The sequence below is a fragment of the Diorhabda carinulata genome, chromosome 5 (assembly GCF_026250575.1).
Source record: "Diorhabda carinulata isolate Delta chromosome 5, icDioCari1.1, whole genome shotgun sequence".
NCBI classification, from domain to species: Eukaryota; Metazoa; Arthropoda; class Insecta; order Coleoptera; family Chrysomelidae; genus Diorhabda; species Diorhabda carinulata.
In genome coordinates this window covers 7,466,772-7,477,636 of record NC_079464.1, presented here as the reverse complement: position 1 = coordinate 7,477,636, position 10,865 = coordinate 7,466,772, and the positions used below count along the sequence as shown (strand labels likewise).

General features: G+C 29.9%; 1 protein-coding gene across 1 annotated transcript in view; it reads left to right on the top strand.

Annotated features, from left to right (window-relative positions):
• The first annotated feature begins 4,291 nt into the window (after window positions 1-4,291).
• LOC130894508 (Friend leukemia integration 1 transcription factor-like) overlaps window positions 4,292-10,865 on the top strand; it is a 56,394-nt gene continuing 49,820 nt past the window's right edge. The window contains exon 1 of the mRNA XM_057801390.1: window positions 4,292-5,000. Within this exon, the coding sequence (XP_057657373.1) occupies window positions 4,292-5,000 (709 nt within the window). The remainder of the gene's footprint in view (window positions 5,001-10,865) is intronic.

Sequence of the window (10,865 nt, the reverse complement as noted above, 5' to 3'; positions counted from 1 at the left end):
TTTGACATTTCGACTTTTCTTTAGGTCTTTGTCAAAATTTATCTAAATGTTTTTGATTTTAGGTCTCTTCTGTTTCAAAATTAGTTTTTTAATAATTTTTGGAAGATAAAATTTGACATTTCGACTTTTCTTTAGGTCTTTGTCAAAATATATCTAAATGTTCTTGATTTTAGGTCTCTTCTGTTTCAAAATTAGTTTTTTAATAATTTTTGGAAGATAAAATTTGACATTTCGACTTTTCTTTAGGCCTTTGTCAAAATATATCTAAATGTTCTTGATTTTAGGTCTCTTCTGTTTCAAAATTAGTTTTTTAATAATTTTTGGAAGATAAAATTTGACATTTCGACTTTTCTTTAGGTCTTTGTCAAAATATATCTAAATGTTCTTGATTTTAGGTCTCTTCTGTTTCAAAATTAGTTTTTTAATAATTTTTGGAAGATAAAATTTGACATTTCGACTTTTCTTTAGGTCGTTGTCAAAATATATCTAAATGTTTAAATGTTATTGATTTTAGGTCTCTTTTGTTTCAAAATTAGTTTTTTTAATAATTTTTGGAAGATAAAATTTGATGTTTCGACTTTTCTTTAGGTCTTTGTCAAAATTTATCTAAATGTTTTTGATTTAAGTCTCTTCTGTTTCAAAATTAGTTTTTTTAATAATTTTTGGAAGGTAAAATTTGATGTTTCGACTTTTCTTTAGGTCTTTGTCAAAATTTATCTAAATGATTTTGATTGTAGGTCTCTTCTGTTTCAAAATTAGTTGTTTTAATAATTTTTGGAAGGCAAAATTTGATGTTTCGACTTTTCTTTAGATTTTTGTCAAAATATATCTAAATATTTTTGATTTTAGGTCTCTTCTGTTTCAAAATTAGTTTTTTTAATAATTTTTGGAAGGTAAAATTTGATGTTTCGACTTTTCTTTAGGTCTTTGTCAAAATGTATCTAAATGTTTTTGATTTTAGGTCTCTTCTGTGTTAAAATTAGTTTTTTTAATAATTTTTGGAAGATAAAATTTGACATTTCGACTTTTCTTTAGGTCTTTGTCAAAATATATCTAAATGTTTTTGATTTTAGGTCTCTTCTGTTTCAAAATTAGTTTTTTTAATAATTTTTGGAAGGTAAAATTTGATGTTTCGACTTTTCTTTAGGTCTTTGTCAAAATATATCTAAATATTTTTGATTTTAGGTCTCTTCTGTTTCAAAATTAGTTTTTTTAATAATTTTTGGAAGATAAAATTTGATGTTTCGACTTTTCTTTAGGTCTTTGTCAAAATATATCTAAATGTTCTTGATTTTAGGTCTCTTCTGTTTCAAAATTAGTTTTTTTAATAATTTTTGGAAGGTAAAATTTGATGTTTCGACTTTTCTTTAGGTCTTTGTCAAAATTTATCTAAATGTTTTTGATTTTAGGTCTCTTCTGTTTCAAAATTAGTTTTTTAATAATTTTTGGAAGATAAAATTTGACATTTCGACTTTTCTTTAGGTCTTTGTCAAAATATATCTAAATGTTCTTGATTTTAGGTCTCTTCTGTTTCAAAATTAGTTTTTTAATAATTTTTGGAAGATAAAATTTGACATTTCGACTTTTCTTTAGGCCTTTGTCAAAATATATCTAAATGTTCTTGATTTTAGGTCTCTTCTGTTTCAAAATTAGTTTTTTAATAATTTTTGGAAGATAAAATTTGACATTTCGACTTTTCTTTAGGTCTTTGTCAAAATATATCTAAATGTTCTTGATTTTAGGTCTCTTCTGTTTCAAAATTAGTTTTTTAATAATTTTTGGAAGATAAAATTTGACATTTCGACTTTTCTTTAGGTCGTTGTCAAAATATATCTAAATGTTTAAATGTTATTGATTTTAGGTCTCTTTTGTTTCAAAATTAGTTTTTTTAATAATTTTTGGAAGATAAAATTTGATGTTTCGACTTTTCTTTAGGTCTTTGTCAAAATTTATCTAAATGTTTTTGATTTAAGTCTCTTCTGTTTCAAAATTAGTTTTTTTAATAATTTTTGGAAGGTAAAATTTGATGTTTCGACTTTTCTTTAGGTCTTTGTCAAAATATATCTAAATGTTTTTGATTTTAGGTCTCTTCTGTGTTAAAATTAGTTTTTTTAATAATTTTTGGAAGATAAAATTTGACATTTCGACTTTTCTTTAGGTCTTTGTCAAAATATATCTAAATGTTTTTGATTTTAGGTCTCTTCTGTTTCAAAATTAGTTTTTTTAATAATTTTTGGAAGGTAAAATTTGATGTTTCGACTTTTCTTTAGGTCTTTGTCAAAATTTATCTAAATGTTTTTGATTTTAGGTCTCTTCTGTTTCAAAATTAGTTTTTTTAATAATTTTTGGAAGGTAAAATTTGATGTTTCGACTTTTCTTTAGGTCTTTGTCAAAATTTATCTAAATGTTTTTGATTTTAGGTCTCTTCTGTTTCAAAATTAGTTTTTTTAATAATTTTTGGAAGGTAAAATTTGATGTTTCGACTTTTCTTTAGGTCTTTGTCAAAATTTATCTAAATGTTTTTGATTTTAGGTCCCTTCTGTTTCAAAATTAGTTTTTTTAATAATTTTTGGAAGGTAAAATTTGATGTTTCGACTTTTCTTTAGGTCTTTGTCAAAATTTATCTAAATGTTTTTGATTTTAGGTCTCTTCTGTTTCAAAATTAGTTTTTTTAATAATTTTTGGAAGGTAAAATTTGATGTTTCGACTTTTCTTTAGGTCTTTGTCAAAATTTATCTAAATGTTTTTGATTTTAGGTCTCTTCTGTTTCAAAATTAGTTTTTTTAATAATTTTTGGAAGGTAAAATTTGATGTTTCGACTTTTCTTTAGGTCTTTGTCAAAATATATCTAAATGTTTTTGATTTTAGGTCTCTTCTGTGTTAAAATTAGTTTTTTTAATAATTTTTGGAAGATAAAATTTGACATTTCGACTTTTCTTTAGGTCTTTGTCAAAATATATCTAAATGTTTTTGATTTTAGGTCTCTTCTGTTTCAAAATTTGTTTTTTTAATAATATTTGAAAGGTAAAATTTGATGTTTCGACTTTTCTTTAGGTCTTTGTCAAAATATATCTAAATATTTTTGATTTTAGGTCTCTTCTGTTTCAAAATTAGTTTTTTTAATAATTTTTGGAAGGTAAAATTTGATGTTTCGACTTTTCTTTAGGTCTTTGTCAAAATATATCTAAATGTTTTTGATTTTAGGTCTCTTCTGTTTCAAAATTAGTTTTTTTAATAATTTTTGGAAGATAAAATTTGATGTTTCGACTTTTCTTTAGGTCTTTGTCAAAATATATCTAAATATTTTTGATTTTAGGTCTCTTCTGTTTCAAAATTAGTTTTTTTAATAATTTTTGGAAGATAAAATTTGATGTTTCGACTTTTCTTTAGGTTTTTGTCAAAATATATCTAAATATTTTTGATTTTAGGTCTCTTCTGTTTCAAAATTAGTTTTTTTAATAATTTTTGGAAGGTAAAATTTGATGTTTCGACTTTTCTTTAGGTCTTTGTCAAAATTTATCTAAATGTTTTTGATTTTAAGTCTCTTCTGTTTCAAAATTAGTTGTTTTAATAATTTTTGGAAGGCAAAATTTGATGTTTCGACTTTTCTTTAGGTCTTTATCAAAATATATCCAAATGTTTTTGATTTTAGGTCTCTTCTCTTTCAAAATTAGTTTTTTAATAATTTTTGGAAGATAAAATTTGACATTTCAACTTTTCTTTAGGTCTTTGTCAAAATATATCTAAATGTTTTTGATTTTAGGTCTCTTCTGTATTAAAATTAGTTTTTTTTAATAATTTTTGAAAGGTAAAATTTGATGTTTCGACTTTTCTTTAAGTCTTTATCAAAATATATCTAAATGTTCTTGATTTTAGGTCTATTATGTGTTAAAATTAGTTTTTTCAATAATTTTTAGAAGATAAAATTTGTCGTTTCAACTTTTCTTTAAAAAAACTAATTTCAAAATAGAAGAGACCTAAAATCAAGAGCATTTAGATGCATTAATAGATGAAAAGGTCTAAGAATTGAGAAATTACAGGAAGTTACTATTATTCTGACCTACGGAATTTGTCCCAAATTGTACAATCTTTCTATACATTCAGCAACAACTGATAAATTAATCGACTTACCTACACATCACCCTGTACCGGTACTTTTACCAACGGAACGGGACCATAGTTAAGTTAAGATACAGCCGCTCATTGGGTTTTACCAGTATTCAGACTTGAAAAAGCACACATAATCAACACAGAAAAATCTCCACGTAAATATCTTCCCGGAATTTGATTCATGAATCCGTCGGCTCTGGCCGCGAAAAATGGTGATTCAACAACGTTGCACAGTTCACAATGTGACAGCGAAGACTTTCTACGACCGTCCACGTCTGAACGGTCGATTTTCAAAAATTTAACCACCAGTGAACTTTTAAAGTATCTTTTAAGTGCGCGAATATCTCAAGACACATCTAATGCATCTAATGAGACTAAGAAGTGTGAGTCATCTCAGGAGACTGAGATGATTTTACAACATGGATGTATGACTAAACGCACTTTTTGTTCGAGTTCGGATGAATTTTGGTTAGGTAGTGATAATATCAGAGAGGATTTCAGTTTCAGTTCCGCTTTAATACCGTTCGATAAAAATGGAACAATGGACAGACAAAGTAGCGAAAATAGCGAAAATAATGACCAAAGTCACCTGTGCGATGAAGAAGTACAAAAATTCGAAAGACAAGATAGTGCAGATACGGTTCAAAGTTACGGAGGAGATAGTTCCTGTTCGTTGGACTTTATTTTACGTATTCAATCACCTTTTGACGCCGAAAAAGAAATCGACATTACGAATACGGAATTCAGTGAAAATGTTGAATGTGGTGAAATTAGTGCAGAATCGACGGAAATACCACAATCCTCGTCAACCACCGACAGAAAAGTGCTAAACGAAAATTTCGCAGAATGCTCAACAACAGGCCTCGATGAAACGGTTTTAGTTCCTTCAGGTAAGTCCATCCCTTACAAACTATGAAGATTCATATATTTCATATATAGATTTCTAAAAAAAAATAATTTTTGGCAAAACTGATGATTTATTACAATGTTTCTGATAAAAATTGCGTTATTCAATAAAATAAATATTTGTTATTAAATGTTTTAATATAAATTCTAGAAATTAGTTTATTTTTGATTCTAGTCTAAATAAATTTACAAAATATTTGGTTTGTTACAATAGAAAAACTTTCTCTATTGATGCATAAATATTAACTTTTTTCCACCGGCAAAAAATTTTTTTTCGCTACTAAAATTATTCCCAAAATAAACATTAAATATTACCATTGTATAAAGAATAGAATAGTTTTTATACAATAATAATACCCTTTGAAGGACGTATTTTAAACAGAGTTAATTAATTATTGATTATTTATAATAAAACAATTTCTTTTATTGGAATATCACTTGATAGTAAAGTTTGAACAATTAACTTTCAACATAATTTCCCGAAGATGTTGCTGCTGATCAGAAACCTCAGTTATTTCTTGAAGAGTTGGTTCCATAATTTCATCAGATATATCAAGGGTGGACAATTGGATATTTTACTAGACATCGCAATTTATTTATCCAAATATCTTCTATATATGCTTTTGCTACGAAGATAGATTTACAGCGACCGTGACGTTTTATGGATGCAATGTTGCCCCTTTCGGTAACCGAATGACTTTTGTAGCTCTAATACATGTCTTTTGCAAACCATTTTGCAATCAAGCAGAGAATTAATTATACCTCTACCTTACAAAGTAAATTTGTTTGGTTATCAGCTTCTTGAATAAATTTATTGATATAATTCCTTTATAAAACTTCAGAATGGGATCAATTTTGAAAACTTATATGAATATTTTTCTTAGCATTCAATGTACTTTTCTACATTTAGTAAATATTTCATAATGTAGGAGGTTTTAATATTTTTGATTTTTCCTCAAAAAAGAATACAAGGATATTTCCAGAAACTTTTTTTACAGTTTCTTGTCGCACTATTCACGAAGAAGGTCATATATGTTCTCATATACTGACTTGGATTTGGCCGGTAACATATTAGATGCTTTTGCGTTCGCTTCCATAGATATTTGGTGGCGTAGCACTACCACTATCATAATCAACATCCAACTTTCGAAAACAACTACGAGCAAACACAGTCCAATAATCGAACACGCGGTATACCAATAAACCGTTTCTATAGTGACTACCCAGAAAGACTATTGAATGTTGAAAACATCACTCATTTTAAAAGAATTATGTTTTCTTTATATTCTCCCTTCATATGTGCCCATACCAGGTTTTGTTCTGATTTATTATATGTAAACATAACCAAATACTGCTCTGAATCATCACACGTTGTTGCTTTTAATCGAATGTGAGCAAACGCGGCACTCATTTTAAAACAAAGTTTTCTCGTGTTCAGATGTTCATACATAATTGGAAACACACTGTCTTCTGGTATCTTATCATCACGGCCTCAGCTAATTCACGCAATTTCAATTTACCATTAGATACAACCAATTTGTGGACTTTTTTGATGTTTTCTGGAATAACCTCTCAATTGAACAACCAGAACGTTGCCAATATCGTTGTTTGTACGACCACGTTTAAATTTCAGCAAACTTAAACCAATAAGAAATGATTCTTTTCAATGGAACAAAGTCCGCATAACGATTTTGAAGCCATCGCTGAGCTTGTACAGTATTTTCTTTCAATAAGAACTTATGATAATTTTGATGTTTCCTGGAGTAACCACCTCAAATGGACGACCAGATCGTTTAATATCATCGGTGTCTGTTGTAAATTTACACATGAAATTGTTTGGAATTCATTGTTTATAAAAAAGTTGCTTCACTTAAATGGTTGTCACTTTTTTCTGACTAATCGAAATGTCATAAAATTTTAGTCTTTTGGAAGTTGGTACTCCTTAAACGTCAAATGGATTCGACAGTAGCAGCGCTGTCTGTATGTCAGTCACTGTCAAAATTAATAATATATCGATATCTTCTGCAACAATATTTTATTTCAATATGACTTATCTTCCATGGCTCTAAATTCGTTAGCTTCTACTTTCCCTTGATGGCACTTGATCGATTTGTTCCTCCATAAGGTATTTTATTAAACTACTTTTGTTTGTAAACTAACTCTTAGTTTAGCTTCAGTATCTGAAGACGATAACTTGGTTATCGAAACGCGCGTTAGACAGTGTAATTTTGAGTGTTGGTGTAGTGGTAATGTAAACAGTGTGCCCCATGATATGGTGCTGATCTAACCACAGTAATTCCACAATTTCAGTAATTTCATCAATTCCATAATTTGTTGATTTCTCTTTACGCAGGGAGCACAAAGGATACAGCTCTTTCTTCATAGAACCGGGATGGAACTTGCTTTATCCACTACTATTATATAGTTCTGAGAAAGAAGATCTAATATTTGTTCGAACAATTCTTTAAAGACATCAGCATTCATGTCTTCATATTTGGTACTGGTTCGTGTAGATTCAAAAGCCAATAAACTAACCTGAACAGTTGTTGTGTATTATTAACAGTCTGTGTCTCTTTCTTGATAGTGGAAGCTTGAAACTCGCCACATTTCTCTACTTTAATAACTCATTAAATGATTAAATCATAGATTTACAAACACCAAGCATACTAGTAATTCCACTGCTTCATCGAGAATTTTACTTAAATGTTTGTCTGTAAATGTTTAGAAACAATTAATGTTGTGACTGGCTTGTGGAAAACCTCCAGTAGAGCTTTACCTTGGAAGAAACATTAGATGCTAACTGGATGTACTTCGTCCAATTAATCACAATCCAAACGTCGATCATGGTCTCCAAAGCCGCCGATTAAGCGTGGGAGATGTCGTGTTTTCGAGGTACTATGCCAACAACCGGAATCAGTGGCACCGTTCTCAAGAAGCTTGGAAGACTTCACTACATCGTTCAGCTCGATATGTACAAGTGGAAATAAAACGCCACATTGGCCTGCTTCGCCGTTCAGAAATTCCAAAGAAGAAGATTCACTTTGCCCCTGAACCAGAGGGAGATGATTTGCAATCTACCTCGACTACTCATTTTCTTTCAAACCTTTTTACCTATTTATGATCCAGATTCTGACAGTACTCAACGAGGGAGACCTCCAAGTTCCGGGTCGACTCAGACTCCAACACCAGAGGCTCCAGTTGCAGGGGCAGCTCCAGAGTCTCTCACTACTGATATAAGGCGTTCCAACCGTCTTCGCAAAGCGCCCTCTTACTTGGAAGACTATATAACGTCTTAATAAGCGTGGGAGACTGTTGTGCCATTTATGGTGAAAGCAGTGTCATCGTGAAATTAGAACAGTAATAAGGTGATACATTCGTATTTTAGGTGAAATTTGTTGAGAAGAGATTTTTGAAATTAAAATAAAACACTAACTTTATTAGCAAATGGGTGATTCCATTATAACTGTGATATTCAATGTCCTGTATTGTTTTTTTGTACTAGTCATTAATTAATAATCAATTAATAAAAATTTTGTGTTAATTGAATAATTCTTAAGATATTTAAACATTATTTTTATACAATATAACTTGCCACTTAAAGAAAACTTATACTACATCACTTGAATGTCAGTACCGTGTCATGTCCATTCCTAGAATTTACCGATAAATTATTAATTTTTTTTGTCGTAACAAATGATTTAAACTAATTACCTTATAAATTCTAATGTTTTTGATCAAACTGAGGAAAATTGATGCACTTGTTGTTTAATATCTTAAGTTACCATGTCAGTACCGTGGATAAATGAGTCAGTACCGTGGAACTCAAAATCCGACATTTGTGTCTTGCTCGTGATACTTTGAAGTTGTAGTAAATTCCTCTTAGAGTTTTATTTTTACAGTAAAATAGATGAATAATATGCATAAAAAAGTTAGAAAAGTTAAATTTTAAAATCTTGAAATTTTGAATACAAAAAATCACAGTTAGAACGGAATCACCCAAATAGATAAATTATAGAAAAAATTCTTATGATATGGCTATGTGATCTTTAATACACATGGCTTTGGCCTGTAAAAACCTTTTTCTATTCTTCTGTAGTGCTTATGATTATAAAAGACCTATAAACGTTCGAAAACTTGTATTAAGCTCAGGTACATGTATGAAAACTTTCGGATATATTAGGATTATTCTGTAGCAATATTAAAAATGATTGAACTGAGTTTTGGATTAGAAATTGGGTTTTATTACTCTTTTGTACGTAAAAATAGACTATATATAAATACAAAAAGGCTAAAAAAAGCAGTAACACGTGCTACCTTCTACCCTTCTCATCTCTGGAAGTTCCCAAATAATCAGGAATAATCAGTGTGGAGAAAATGATTTTTCAATGATATTAGGCAGTTAAGCAATTTATAGGAATTCGTTGTCTTAAAGAGTAGAGCCAAGAGGAGCAGGTAATTTGAAATTGTTAAATATAGTTGGACTAAACACCTACCCTAGCGGTTATTCAGTATGATCATTACTGCAATATTAGGAAAGCTTAAACTTACCTGGAAATTGTATCGAATGGTTCAGGGCTACAGTGCTGAAATATTTTTTAATAATGAAAGTGACGAAAATTGAAAATACATATTTGTTAATGAAATTTATGTAAAAGAGAGGCGGGAAATTATCTCTCTTACTATTTCAATATCTATGCTCCTAATTTCAGTATTTTATCATCATGGTGCTGATGCAGTGGCCGCGTTAGCTACCGCGTGGCTCTGTGCGAGGTGATAATAGGGTAGCCCTCCCCCGGAAAATTTTGAAAATTTAGATCCTAAATTTGAATTGTGCATTTTAAGCCTCCAAAAATCACTCAATAAGTCGTGTGACTGACACACAGATATGGCGCTGCCAATCTCAAATCCATATATGACGTTTATGAAGTACCAACTTTCAAATGTAAAAATTTCATGACGTTTCGATTAGTCAGAAAAAAGTGACAGCCATTTAAATGAAGCTACTTTTGTTATTTTCAAAACAATGGTATCAAAACAATTTCGTATGTTAATTTATCATAGCTTCTTAATGAAAAATCTGTACAAGTTCAGCAATGGCTTCAAAAGCGTTATCCGGACTCTGCTTCATTGAAAAGAACGTTTTGGTCGTCCAATTGAGGGGGTTACTTCAGAAAACATTAAAAAAGTCCACAAACATTCGGCCATGTTTACACGTAATAAATCAGATTTTTTGCGTCAATATTTGACAAAGAATGAAATATGGATCCATCCCTTCATTATGGAATCAAAATTATCATCATTTGAGTTGACTGCAGCCGGTGAACCACGTCCGAAGCGTCCAAAGGCACAAAAGCCATCTGGGAAGGTTATGGCTTTGATATTTTGGGATGCGCATGCAATATTTTGTACCGATTCACAAGTTGATGACAACGATGGTTAAATTTCACGAATTATACTTCGAATTGCTTCCTCGTCCATCGTATAGTCACACGACTTATTGAGTGATGTGTTGAAAAGTATTTTTTGTCAGTGTTTTATCTCTATATTTCCATATATGATTTTTCAGAGCGTAGCTGTAGCTGCGGGTCCCTGAGAGGCGCCGGGCACTGTACTGACGTATACAACGCACATATCTGGCGCCGCAACTGCATTGATGACTTATAGTTGTTGCCAGCGCTGTTTTAAAATTAAGCTGGAATATTTTTTGAAAAATATGACGTCAGCTGTTTTACTGATATCCACAACGCTATTACCATTCATTTCTCATGATTATAGAGTCTAATTTTCACATTATTGTTTTATTTGCATGTAGAATCTAATAAATAATAAAATTGACAACGACAAATGCG